The sequence below is a fragment of the Physcomitrium patens genome, chromosome 8, assembly GCF_059467195.1.
Source record: "Physcomitrium patens ecotype Gransden chromosome 8, ASM5946719v1, whole genome shotgun sequence".
Lineage (NCBI taxonomy): Eukaryota > Viridiplantae > Streptophyta > Bryopsida > Funariales > Funariaceae > Physcomitrium > Physcomitrium patens.
In genome coordinates this window covers 10807475-10822306 of record NC_143417.1, presented here as the reverse complement: position 1 = coordinate 10822306, position 14832 = coordinate 10807475, and the positions used below count along the sequence as shown (strand labels likewise).

At 32.6% G+C, this 14832-nt stretch overlaps 1 protein-coding gene across 16 annotated transcripts; it reads left to right on the top strand.

Moving 5' to 3' along the window:
- The first annotated feature begins 250 nt into the window (after positions 1-250).
- Positions 251-5011, top strand: LOC141044411 (DNA-(apurinic or apyrimidinic site) endonuclease-like). 16 transcript variants are annotated; one of them, XM_090252528.1, is made up of 8 exons: positions 889-1896; positions 2047-2143; positions 2588-2732; positions 3123-3204; positions 3448-3658; positions 3930-3979; positions 4325-4386; positions 4717-5011. In XM_090252528.1, exons 5-8 carry the CDS (start codon positions 3652-3654, stop codon positions 4781-4783), a joined length of 186 nt encoding a protein of 61 aa, XP_090108654.1. In that variant the 5' UTR covers positions 889-1896; positions 2047-2143; positions 2588-2732; positions 3123-3204; positions 3448-3651; the 3' UTR covers positions 4784-5011. The 16 variants fall into 16 exon arrangements, 4 of the variants coding, with proteins under 4 accessions (XP_090108653.1, XP_090108654.1, XP_073392025.1 ...); XM_090252527.1 differs by having other exon boundaries at positions 260-1896; positions 2610-2732; positions 4325-5011; XM_073535924.2 differs by having other exon boundaries at positions 4325-5011.
- The last annotated feature ends 9821 nt before the right edge of the window (positions 5012-14832 follow it).

Sequence of the window (14832 nt, the reverse complement as noted above, 5' to 3'; positions counted from 1 at the left end):
CAAAGAAAAACTTTATGTAAAGTCTATAAACTTTAGGCTCACTTTTTACACTAAATAAAAGTTATGTTCCATCTACCTCTTATCTCCCCCATCAAGTAGTATTCTTCAATAATTTCCAAATTAGTGATTTACCGTTGGCCTCACAATTCTATGCAAAGTGTGTGAAAACATTTACCTTTAAAGTAGCAATCGGATCTTTTAAAGTGGGGTTGGACCTTAAAAGGTAAGAAAAACAGCGAGGGAAGGCATTCATCGTCCTCCTCGTCTACGACACACCCGAGCCCAGAGCTCCTCGTGTTTGTCGTCGTCAAGCCGTCGTCCAGCGCACTTCTGTTAATTTTGCATCGATTTTCGCTCCCCTTGGTGCTGCATGTTTCGACATTTCACGTTTGGCCACAACTCCTTCATTGATGTCATCTCGTTCGAGGGCAGAGTGTGATGCAGAGGACACCGAAGCAGTGGTTACTTAGTGCTTGAATTGAGTCGCTGTGGATCTCTGTTGAGTTTGCGCCGTGGATGGGAGGGGGACGATAACCTGTTCTTGGTTTTCAGCCAGGGTTTGGTCCTTAAGGGATGGATTTATTTCTGAATTGCTGTGACGGAGGGAGGTTTTCAGTTTCAGTTGAAGCTGTGGTTGAATGGCAAAGAAGACAATTGCTCGTGGTCGAGGTTGTGTGCACGAGGGGCTTCATTTCTTGTAGTGACCAATTCTCGTTGCGCTTGTGCTTGGTGGGATTGATACGTAAATATCGTAGCTTGAGCAAAGTGGAACTCAGCTACGAGTGTGTGAACGTCGATTGTTTCTTCAGGGTTTGGGCTCCACGATGCATTTTCTAGAAGTTAGGACCAGAGTATTGGCTTGCTGTTCTTGGTACATTTTAGAGTTTTCGGTGGAGGGATGGCGTCATGCCAGGTTGGGAATTGTTGCTGGGAGGTCTTTCCAAAGGAAATCTCAAGTGTTGAATGGTTAATTGCCATTTTATAGATATTGTTTCTTATTATTTGGAGGGGAACTGCAATTCTGTGTAGCCGTTTGAAAGGAAAGCAGTAACTCAGAAGGGCGTTCGCGCAAGGTAAGAGTAGTGCGAAATGGTAGTTATTAATTTTAGGATTCTAGTTGAAGGAGTGGAAAGGTCGAAGATGTTTGTGTATTTGAGAATTTTTTCTGGAACGTATTTTTGAAAATTTTACAACGATTGCAAATAATTATCGTTTGTACTTGTAGAGCATGTCTTTCTCTCAGCAGAATCTGACCGTTTGGAAGAGTTTAGTGGTATTCCGTGTTCCCAAGTAGCTACTATATCTGGACGATTTTAATATATTACATTGTTTAAGGAAGTTCTCTCGCAATAACTCGCTATTTCCTTACTACATGGCGATCGCGATGTTCATTCTCGCTATTGTTGCAATCCACGCTGATGTCCTATTGTTCCCCGAATGAGTTGGATATGTTTCCACGTCCTGGACCTGTACCTTGATCCCGTAGATGCTACACTTCCAACATTCCTGGTCCATAGTATAGTACATATATTTGATGCTTGCTATTACACAATTGAAACAGTTCGGAACTGCTAGACTTTGCTCTTTAATCAAAGTTGTATTTAAAACTGGTTTCGCAGAAATCGATCTCGGCGTAGTTGCATTTTCAGCTCTAGTTTGAAGGGCAATATGAAGAGATTTTTCAAATCCGTTCGTCGAGAAGGTTCCTTCAAAAGGTTGGCAGCCTCTTGTGGAGAGAATGGAACTCCTATCTGCTTTAGAGAAGATTCTGAGAAAAGGGAACCATCCAAGTTCATGTCATGGAATGCAAATAGCTTTTTTCTTCGCTCAAAAAGTAACCGAGAAAAAGTTTTCAGCCCCCTTCGCCGCCTCGATCCAGATGTCATTGCTATTCAGGTTCCAATCTCACTGACCAAAGTAATGCACCTTAATCTCTGAAGTCATTGATCATCCAGTTTGCGTACCCAGGTTTTGCATTCGAAAATTCTAGACTTGAGTGTATTCTAATTGCCATAACCATAGATCGTGTTTGCCACATGTTCCAAGAAAAAGGAAGTTCGTGTTTCTTCAGCAGGTCGGAAAGAGGGATCTTAATCATTGCGAGCTCAAAGATGATACTAACTCTGCATGCGAAGATAAGCAGGTTTGTTCTACAACCAATATCCTTATTATCTCTATTTTCCTGGTTGGTCCTTAATGATTTTGGTGATTAATTAGATATGCTCATATCGTACTTGCATTTATGCATATTTCATCTCTTTTTTCCAATACATGTTGTAATCATCCTTGTAAGATTTGTTCATCGGAGGAAATCGGTTACCACCTCTGCCAGTTCTAGATCTATTTTGTACAGTTCTTTTCGGGGTATAAAAATGCTCCCGTGCTCAGTTCGTATTTGCACCTGTCAATTTGCGTCCCACGATTTTTCTCCTTTTGTTTGAACAACAAACAATTGTTGGGTTGTTTCAATGTCTTAATTGTAGAATGTTTCTTCAGCTCGATGTTCAGTCTTTCCCATGTAGTTGACATCTCATAAGGTAAGTTACTTAATGTGGCGGGGTGGAGTGGTGTTAATCCGTCTGAACAGATCACGATGTATGCCCTGTCAGTGTCACCACTTTCAGACTCTGGAGTTTGGTGGTCTCTGGGTGACAGTAATTATGGCGGAACTGCCCTTCTTGTGAAGCAAAATTGCTCGCCAATCTCGATATCATGCTCTTTGGACCAGTCAGGTGCTTCTCCATTCCTTTGTCGCGGTACATGATTTACTTTGACGGTCACGAATTGTACTACCTGTCTACTTTCTATCTAGACTTGCGTTTTAAATTTTAATTATTCACAAGTGACATTTGGAGTTCTAGATTGAATACGCTTAGATTGAATACGCTTAGGTTGAATACGCTTCCAAATATCATTCGATAATATTGTGTTTGAGTGTATCTTGTATGGTGATAAGAAAATTATCATATCAGTTGAAAAGCTCAACATTGGATACCTGTACATGGCAATAATTGTTCATGAACTAGTTTTTTCCTGAGCACATCCCCATAGAGAACAAGAAACAATCACCGAAATGAAAAAAATTATTTGGTTTCTCCTCACTTGTAATGGCTTATTACCAGAAACCCAGGTCTTCACATGATCATCCATCTTTGAAGTCAAGGCCCCAGGTCATGAAGTCATTTGTGTGGATCCCACCTCTAGGTCTGTTAAGTCTTTCCTTGATGACTAAGTTAGTGCATGATCTATTGCCTCTATTCTGATGAATTCAATTTTGGCTTACTATTGTACCTTCTACTTTGTTTTTGTAATGGTTTATAATTAATCTGTACTATGCAATTTGCGTATATGAAATGTTTTATCGTTTCATGATCACATGCATCAAAATTCTGAAATGCATCGAAATTTTAATGTTACTGGTAGAGTCTTACTGATTTTTCTCAACAGATGGAAGCATATTAAAGCATGAAGCAGACGGAAGTGTTGTTTTGGCAGAATTTCCCTCGTTTCGGCTGCTCTACAGACTTGTTCCAAACAATGGCTGAAAAGATGAGCAGAATGGATTTTCCAGACGGCGCGCTTGGGATGCACGAATTCTCGAGTTTGTGAAACTTCCACATAAGAAACCCCTCATTTGGTGCGGGGACCTCAATGTTGGGTGGGTCTTTATGTTTCAGTCTTCAAATCTCTTTCGGATTGAATTTTGCAATTTATCGGAGTGTTGTGTTAAGCTAAAGCTCATTACACACTTATGTTCAAATCAGTGGTTGAAAGATTTTATACCCGGAAGTCACAACTCAACTTCAGATCGAATTTGAAATGCATTTCATCTGGATTTGTCTCTACCTGTGAGTCCTTGTTTCATCTAAACTGCTTACAATCTTTTTAACCTTTGTGCAACAATGAATATATTGATGTGAGTCATCCAGGACTTTTTGCTAACGCCAAACTCCAGGGTTATTCACCCTCAAACACTGAGGTACTAAACAAATCTTTTGGTTATTAAACTCTGAATAATGTGATAATTTCTTACTTTAAATTAAAGAAGACTATTAGAAAATAAGTATTTGAAAGAACATTAAAAATTCAACATTTCCTGATCGTTTGTCTGTCTCGGGAGAAAGTGCAATTTTTTTATACTGATTGTATGCACCATATCATTTATAGATGATTTTTCTGTTATTTTGGCAAACCCTGGACAAATAGGCACGAAGACGTGAGAAGTTAGCAATATTTGAGAAGTTGTATTAAGCAACAATTTGTACACATGGTTCCTCATTTCAAACTGGCTTACTGTGTGTGTGTGATATATATTTTGGGGCAGGATATTGGGCAGCCAGGGTTCACACTTGCAGAGCGCCAACGTTTTGCTGATAGTATTTCAGAGTGTGTGTCCTTTGAATCCTCTACGTTTGTCTTCAATCGATTGGAGTGTGCTCACAACCACATAGATGAAACGCTTAGGCGTCAAATTTTCAATTTTTCTATTGCGTTCTAGACGTATTCGTAAGTTCAGTTGGTTGGCTCATTGGTACATGTTGACAAAGAGATCTGGTTCAACTGCTTCGTTTTTGAATCATCCCTTATGTTCTAACTTCTTTCCGTATTCGCTCTCATATCCAAGTGTGTGCGCTTAGCATATGAATAGTGATTGATTACAATACGGAAAAGACAGCATATCTTTCTCATTCAATTCTATTTTTATGGATTCTGCAGAGGAGATTTGGTAGATACGTATAGGTATTTGCACAAACAGCAGGATTTTGGTACTGGCTTCACCTAGTCAGCAAATCCTGTTAGAAAGTAAGTCCAAAAGCTCGACGTCTTTTGGAGTTTTTTTTGTTTATTTCCATGAATGCGTCGGTGTACATGCTTCAAGCTGAAGTATTGTATTCATCACCAGTTGTCCTAAAGCATTTTCTGGTGGATTAATGCTTTTGAGGACTATTGTTGATCTGTATCAATTTTTTTTTGGACCCGGGACAACGTCAAATTGCCAGAAATTTGCTCACATTCAATGTATATTTTCCATCTTGACATGTACCGAGGGAAGCGCATGAGGATTGATTATTTTTTGTTGTCCAGAAAAATGCTTGACGGGCTTGTAAGCAGGTAATATTCATGGGCAGGGAATAGAGTAAGAGGGTATTTGGCTTCGCTTATTTTCAGTCAAATTATCCCACAATCTAGAAATATTTCGGCACTCATCTGGCTGGATTCTTTTGATTTGCTGTTTCCATTACTCTTAGTAATCTACAAACATGGTTTTGGAGATACCTTTTTCTTGGCCTTGCTTCATGTAATGGGTTCTTCTCGAAGCTGGTCTTCCTGATAGAGTGGGTACTTGGACGACAACTTGGAATTAATCCTTACGTCATTTTCCGTTGTAGGTGTCTGTGGTAGTGATCATTGCCCTATTACTATGGAATTTCGAACTGCTTCCAAGGAAGTTGCAATGATTGAGTGTATACTGAGCAGACAAGTAGATTCTTCAGATTCATGAAGATCAATTGAATTCTTATTGTAGATTTTCTTGCTGATGAAGTAGGTTTATCCATACATTATGCTTCGTGACAAATCGAGCACATGTGAGATATTGTACGTTTTATTCTACTTTTACAGATGAAATTGTATATAAAGACTTTTGTCTTGTAAGAAATCACAACCTCCACTTATGAATGAAAGAATGATTGATAAATCATCTTGCATCACAAACCCACTTTTCATTTAGAATGTCCATATGCTTGTGGTCCTTCTGCAAATCGAACTGTGAATTTGCCTTCAGATGCAGATATTTTATCATGCAGGCTCAGGTTAAACATTTGAAATGTATACATTTAATAGTAAACTTCGTTAGATTGTAGTTGTTAAAGGGAGAAATTGCAATTTGTGCCCTCCATGTAGATTTTGGATGTAGGATGTGGGTACGGATGTCTTCGCCTAATATCAATCAAGTTCCCAATTATAAACTTTGCAATAAAAGGTGTGTAAACACTAGTAAGGTCAAACAACGAGTTCTGTCAGAAAGGAGAATAGGCACCTTTTATAGAACGGCAGCAGCGGAATAGGTACCCAGCTGGTACTGGATGAACAGAAAATCCTAATGACTCCTCGCACATGAACATTTTATTAACCCTAAACCTGTCTAGTTCATTAACCCTGTCTAATTGTTTGTAAATTTTAAAGAATTTCATTCAATCCAATTATTCATAAACATCTCTGTGCTTTGGATTTTTTTTGTTTTTTTTTTCAACCCCTAAATCTTTCAACTCTCATCTCTCTTATTAATATTTTAATATTTTAGGGACTTCCAACTATTGGTTGTTTGTTAGTAAGATGCTCACAAAATTTGAAGCAGCTACTATACTTGTAGAGATAAGATTTAGCTTGGCCAAAATCATATCTCCATCTATCAGCTTGTATTATTATCATACTTAGTCAGACCATACAAACAATACTTATGTATTTTATATTATAAATGATAAACAAAAACTTGAAAAGACAAGTATTTGAGAGATCATTCTATGGCTCTCTTGCAACTAGGATTAAATATTTGGACAACTCTTTGCATCTTGTCAAAGTTTGTTATATGTTAGGTCAAGTGTCTTTAATCCGATTCTACAATTTTCTTATAAAAGTTCCCAACTATTTGTTTACAAGTATATAAGTTGTAATGAGTATCTCTATCAAACCTTAATAGGAATAGTGCTTGGCTAAGCATTTGGTAGAGACACCAGATACTTTATAAAGCTTTCATGCTTACTTCCTAAAGAATGAAAAAATTGATGAACTAAGATAAACAATCAAGATATTAATAGAATTAGCTAAACAATTTGAAAGACATTAAGCCATACAAGAGTAACTAAAGAGCAATTGGCTTGGGAAGCTCAATAATTAGAAGGTGTAGATAAGAACATCTTTGCAACTTTTCTTGAGAGGCTAGAAATGGTAGAAAAAATAAATGACAAAATTACATGTGGAGATGATGCTCTAATTTACTAATTTATATAAATTCTATTAATACAATCTACCTCCAAGGTGAACTTTGAAAAGACTAGGACTTTGGAAGCATACTACATCATTCAATCTCAATGACCTTTGTCTTCAATAATACATAATTTTTTTGATGAAGGACAAATTACTTGACTTGGCTATTGAAGACATGCAACAAGTCCTATATACTACTAGCTATAGAGTTGCATCATTCTCTCAAATAATAATAGATACTTAGAAGATACTTCTCAATATGGCTGTAGTGAAGTTGCTCATTATTTAGTAGTTAGCTAAGAAAGTTGTTGTATTTGATAGAAGCTCAATATTGCATCTATTGAATCTTGCCATTTATTATCATATATTTTATATTCAAAAGACTCCTTCTTAAAATAAGTAGCTTGCGATATTTTCTAGCTTGGAGTTTTATGTGAAAACTTACAAGTTTCAAATCTAACTTAATAACCTATGGATAATTCTAGGAAAAACTGACCTTCTTCATTCAAAATAGTGAGATGTTGGCCATTTTAATGGACATGTATTTAATATATACATTAATCTTCTTAGTATATGCAAAGAACATTAATACTTTTATTTCATAATATGGTTGTACACGAGACAAGACTTTTTACAATGTGGTAATGGACTATTTTTTAAGTCATTTGCATAATTGAATGTAGAAATATAAGCTTTTGTGTGGTATGATTATCCTATCTCCAAAAAATATGCTACTTTTTAGATGTGATCCCATATACATGACTAACAAATCTAAGAAGCTGTCTATTTCAAGAGCATTAAATAAGAAAATATTCCATTCATAATTTTCAACCACCAATAAATTTTCAACAATATTGGAAGCCTCAACTTTTACCTCCTTTGGCAAAGTTATAGAAGAAGAATTTGATTCAGAGTAATAAAAAAACTTCTAGTATGTTTGCTTGACTGCAATTGATATATTACAATATATATTATTCATCATGACTTGAAAAAAAAATATACCTTATACAATGTCTCATAATTCTATTAACATTTTTTACCACAAATGAAATTGTTTCTACCTTTCCCACCACCAATGGAATCTCTTCCATCTTTTTATTGACCTTAATGACTCATGTTTAGGATTTAGGATTTAAGATTTAGAATTTATACTTAATTAAGCCTAATTTAGATTTAATATTTATACTTAGTTAAGATCAATTTAAATTTAGGATTTAGAATTTAGGATTTATATTTAATTAAGACTTATTTTTATTTTTGTAAGATTTCAATATGGTTGTGGACACATATTTTACTCTAAAATAATATCAAATTTCACAATTTTAAACATGATTATACATCAATGTCAAGAACCTATTTGAATCACAAGTAGATGTACTCAATCTCAACAATATATGTTGGTCCAAAACCTAAACAAAAGATATACAAGGCATCTTTATGTAATAGTGATATCGCTCACTTAAGAGCACGGTCCAAACCAACATTCATTAAAACCTTCAAAGCAACCACTAAAGACTTTGTAGAACTTAAATTAAAAGAAATCAAATTTGATGTCATACTTACAAGTATCACAAAACAACTACAAAGCACTTCAATCCACTACCAATCAATACCTAAAGAATGACAATAAATCAATGAAAGGAGTTAAGAAAACCTCCTTCATATAAAGACCTCCATCTTGTAGCATTTGTGACAAGATGGAGTATAATGCCATGACTTGCTCATTACATCTATTCTTGCTTAGCATGCTTTTAAAGTTTTGTTGATTATTAATAGAACAAACTATATCTATGTCTTTGAACTAACCAATATATTTTGCATTAGATCATAGCTCAAACGTGTACACTATCAGAAACCTATAATACAATGTCATGATATCAATTATATTTTTTGCCCTCAACTACACGGTGCCCTCGTGAAAGCTCACCATTGTTTGACTATAAGTGGTCTCCAAACAAATCAACTGCATTAACAAGCAATGCATTGTGGACATTATCTATAACCTCACTATAATTCGTCATTTTAGTTTGGTTTCTAAATTTTAAACTTTAATCACCTAATATACAAGTTACTATAAATGATAAAACTTCTTACCACTTACTTAGAGTAGTATCAATATATTTTGCAATCATGGATTATGGTATTATTATAAAGATCATCATCAATTTAGAAGATAAGATCCTCTTGGACTTAGATTGATTTACCAAAATATTATGTATTTTTTACTATGCTAAACAAAAACTTACATTCAATGGTTAAAAAAAAATCCAAAGTAATATTAATTATAGCCATCATTATGCAGCTTGACATACATATATTCTATGTATCTACCTCATAATTAATATACATAGATATTTACGATTATTAACATACTTTCTTGAAATTTAAATCAATAAATAAATGAATACATACATAGATAGTACTACTATCCAATAATAAAGGCAAATCACCAATAGCAACGATTTAAAAAACAAAACTTATAGAAGCTTCAACTTTGCTACTCATTCTACATCACTCACTCATACACTACTTCCTAGCAATATTATGATAGTATGCTTCATAAACCACTTCATGCAAGTTAAACCATAGCATGAATCAACTCAATATATCTTTGATATAGTAGTATACAACATCTATAATTACTGGTACCATAATAAGAAAAAGCTCTTTTTTGCCTATTCCATAACTATGCTACTTTGCATTACATAACATCAAATATTTGTATAATTAATTGTTGCTAAGGTGTCATTGGTAGTCAAACTATCTTAATACCTAAAACATATCTAAGAATAGAAGAGTTACTTGCTTGACTTTAATCACACATCAACTGTTCAATATCAAGGACATAACTATTCTTATCATACAATCCAATTTTATACAAAAATTCCACAATATGGTGGGTACTATTAAGCTAAACAAAAATCTTATCAATAATCAATAGCAATCAAAATTGCAACTCATTTACAACAACTTAAATATATTTAGTATGAGCAATATTGATCTAGGTTGAACAAAGATCTTGACACACAATATTATAATAGAAGTGGTCCTCATATAGTAAATAAGATGTTATGAATCATCTAAAGAACAAACTACCATTGAATAAAAAATTAATAAATACTTCCTTATCTCTATAAGTAAGTCTTGTTGTGCTTGTTGAAAAGAAAGATGGCTCCACTTCCTTTTGAATCAACTATTGGAAGCTCAATGCTATCATTAAAAAAGACACCTATCTTCTTTTACATATTAATATTACTTTTAACAAGCTTAAAGATACAATAATCTTCTTGACAATTGACCTTATAGCAAGATTATTGTAGATATTATTAGTAAAGTCAAAAAAAGAAAAAACCACCTTCATTTGTAAAGAAGATCTCTTTTAGTTCAATACTATGGTTATGGATATTTTCAATATGACACATATATTTTAAAGGCTCATAGATAGGGTGTTAGGCCAACTATATTAAAAAATATATACTTGCTTATGTTGATGATGAGAACATATACTCTCATAACTTTGTCACCTATTTGATCAACTTATAGAACAACATTAATTTCATTTAAGAAGCAATAGTAAAGTTCATGGCTTATAAATGCATTATTGCATTGCTTAAGCTAATATACTTTAGACATGTGATATTAGTGTCAAGGATTTGGATTGATTATGAAAAGATGCATACAATCATAAACTTCTTTCAATCCATAAACCTTAAATGTATGCAATCTTTTATTAGCCTAATAAACCATCATTGGTACTTTGTTCATAATTTTGTCACCTTTTCAATCTTATTGCATAAACTTTAAAAAAAAAAAAAAACATTCATTTAGAGGGTCAACAACCAAATAACCTTTGATAGTTCTCAAGATTGCATTATGTTTGTTTTCATTGCATTATCTATGTTTTCATTGTTTTTTTCTTCTTTAAATAAATACATCATGCAATGTTGTTGGTATCATCTTCAGTAAAATTATCAATGATTAGGAGAGAGTTATAGCATATACCTCAAATAGACTATCCATAGCAAAGAAAAACTATAGTATATGTGATGATTAAAGCCTTATGATAATATTTGGAATAAAACATTACCAACTTTATTTCTATGCATCTATATTCACTATAGAAAGTGACTATGCATTGCTCTCCCCTTCCATAACATCTAGTGAATCTACCAACCAATTAGAGCTCTAAGCATTATTCTTTTAATCATATAAATGCCAAATTATGTATAAATTTGACCAATTCCATAAAATATTGATGCCTTCATTTGTAATAAATATATGTCACCAAAACCACCCTCAATATTTGTCGATATGCCTATTCTTTTGATTTTCACTAATGTTGCTGATAGCTTTGGTACTTTACTAGTATCTCACATTGGCAGGAGGTAACCATGCTCTTATAAGCATTAGAAGTTGATTATAACTTATATAAACTAAAAACATATTGATTTTTGTATTATAGGATTATGATTGCAATTACAACCTTTTTAGCAAATCATATTATGTTTCATATGAAGTAAGTAGGTCTAAATTAAGTTGATATGTATCTTATAAGATCAAGAGCAAAAATATCTTATGTAGATTTATGCCGGCATGGTAGTAAAAATACCAACCAATCATCTTAGCTTTATAATAATTATCTTCAACCAATAACATATACAACCTACTACATTCCATAACTAAATTTATATAAATTCTTTGTTGTGACAACTAAATAAGGTTCATTGAAAAGAAATTTTGTAGGGCAGCTACTCTTTATTTTACTTTCATATATCCAATTATTTTTTATCTACAACTTAGAGCCCATTATAAAAAATGAGATGTATGAAGCTCTATTTGTAATGTGCTTGACTCACTTAATACCAATAAGTGTGAGCATTGCAATGAAGAAGGACATAAAGTATCATATTTTTCAATATCTCACTTGGAATGATATCTTCTATTAAAGAATATTTAAATAGACACATATAGTCTTCAAGCACCAAAAAAATTTAAATTAAGAAGTACATTAAAGTTGTTTCGTGCATCTCAACTAGCAAAACACTTTAAAATGAAGTACATTCTAGCTAGGCTTCAAAACAACTTGAACTATTTCTTTGATAAGACCAAAATAGTGCACAATAGTCCTATCAAGATCTTTATTAATAGTAGATCAAAATTTTAAAACGCCCTCATGAATGTCTTAATTATCCATAGTTATGGACATACACATATAAACCAATAATTACTTATATGATTAAATAAAAATAAGTAAAAATAGATTAATTTCATAATATCTTTTATAGAAGCTTTATAAATTCTATTTTGACTTTATAGATGTCTATAATTGATTTTTTTAGCTTAACAACGTGGTCAACAAGTTGGCCATGTGCTACATATGTTGGTAGCTTAAAGAACAAGCTAACTATATGGCCCACACATAAAAAACTTGCCTTGTAAGTTGAAGCATGTGTCATATAAAGTCAATACATATTAAAGGTCTTATAGAACATCGTCACATAGCTCCTAGTTATATAATATATATAGAGGCAAGAGTGAAGCCTTCTTCACTCTTGTCAACTCTTTTCTTACTCTAGTGTAGATTCAAGAGTCTCTAGTTTCCTTGACTTTTGGCAATAGTCATTTCACTTTCTTTTTAATATACATATTACTTTTTTTTTAATTTTTTCACTTTTCTTTTGACATAGATTTCTCGCGCTTATGCATCTTTTCTAGTTCATGTCCTTGACAGATTGACAAGATTATACTTACAATATTAGAGCTTTGTCTTCTTTTGATTAAGAATAGATTATTTATTTTTCTTGATAAGACATAAGCATATTAGAAGTTACAGATTATCTAATTTTAAACTAATATTATTTTTAGTATTTTATATGTTCTCAAATCATTTTTTCTATTTTTTTTTTAGAGGTATTAGAATTTTTTTTCTAAGTATTATCATGGCAGAGCTTATTGAAATGAAGAGTACAATGGTACAAATACAAGAGTAATTAAAAGAGTTAATGCTTACAATGCATCAACTTAATTTAATACTACAAAGAGCAACAAGAATGGCAGGAAGTGAAGATATAGATATAATTGAAGCTACTTCAATATCTGTACCAAATCATGTCCCTTCTCTTATGGTAGAACATCCTTTTGGTAGTAAAGAATCAAGAGTTGCCCTGCTTGAGAAGTTTGATGGTACAAGATCTAAGTTTCAAGGATTTATCAATCAAGTATAACTTATGATTGAACTCTAAGATCACAACTTAGATTCATTGATACACTTCTTTTAGGTTCACTATTATCATGGTTTTCATCTTTCTTTGAACAATAAGATCGAATATTGAATAATTTGGAGGCTTTTTTAGTGGAATTTTGATCCATGTATAAAGAACATGATGTAACTTGTGTTGCTACCAAGAAAATCTATATTTTGTAACAAAGCAATCAATTTGTAACATAATATAATTTATAATTTTAACAACTTATAACTAACATCAAATAGAATGATGATGCTCTTATTAGTTAATTTTTTTTATGGATTACAATATGATGTATAGAAATTGATGCTCAACTTATGTGATCTTCAAACATTGAGTCAAGCAATTGACTTTGTTGTGAAGTGTGACAATCAACTTTTTGAATTTCAAACAAAGAGTCGGATAAGTAGGCCACAATGTTACTATAATTCAATGGTAATATCAATGTCTCTTCAACATATACATTCAGAAGTAGAAGATATGCAAATTGATATAGTACGTTTCAAATCTCTTACTAAGCAAAAAAAAAAAACTCATTGTCATTAGGAAAGATTGTACTTGTATTGTGGAGAATCTAAGTACACTATTCAATATTGTCCAAAAAAGCTATGCAATTATAAAATAAAGAATACAAATGTCAAAGAAGATAATATTTTAAAAAATGAGTTTGTCCAGCTACAATAGAAACTATGAGGCTAAAACCATGTACAATACCTAATAAAGATCCTATTCTCTTCTCCAAACCCTCTCCTTATTTTATATTAAATATTATTTTAGGACCTATACATTATAAAGCCTATGCTTTATTAGATTCAAGAGTCTCAACATGTTTCTTAAATGCAGACTTTGCTAAAACACTTAGCATATCTTTAGCAAGAAAAACTAAACATGTTCATATAAAAGTCATAGATAGTTATCTATTATCTTGTGAAGATGTTACTTACAAAATCTTTCCTATAGAAATAATAACCAATGGTCACAATAGCTTTGTGGTATTTAATATCATTAGATCTCCTTCTAATTTAATCATTTTAGGCTTATCATAGTTTAAAAAAATATAACCCTTGAATAAATTAGATTTTTTGTTTTCTCAACTTTTCTAAAAGTATAACTAAGAGTGTAGTTAATCAAGTAGAAAATCACATATCTAGTACAATTAAACTTATATTTATCAATAGAAGAACTTTCTTGCATGCTGGAAAAAAATGATCACTTTATTTCATTTATGCCACATCCATTTTTAATGGTGCAAAGACTTCAAGTGGCATTCCAAGTCAATATGAAGGATTTTAAGATGTATTTGAAAAAAAAATATAGATATTCTTTTAAAACATCATCTCTATGATTACTCAATTGATCTTCAAGAAAGAGCACAACCACCATTTGGACCAATCTACAATTTATCATAAAATGAGTTGGCTGAACTCAAGGAGTATATTAAAGAAAATCTAGCCAAGAACTTCATACATCATTCCAAATCTCTAGTAAGAGCTCTAATTTTATTTGTGAAGAAAAAATATGGATCATTGTAGATGTCTGTTGATTATCTAGGACTCAAGAAGATCACCATCAAAAATAACTATCCACTACCTTTAATATC

Coding starts and splice junctions, on each gene's coding strand:
- LOC141044411 (XM_090252527.1), top strand. Junction 3,980..4,324: donor ATTCACCCTCAAACACTGAG/GTACTAAACAAA, acceptor ATTTTGGGGCAG/GATATTGGGCAGCCAGGGTT.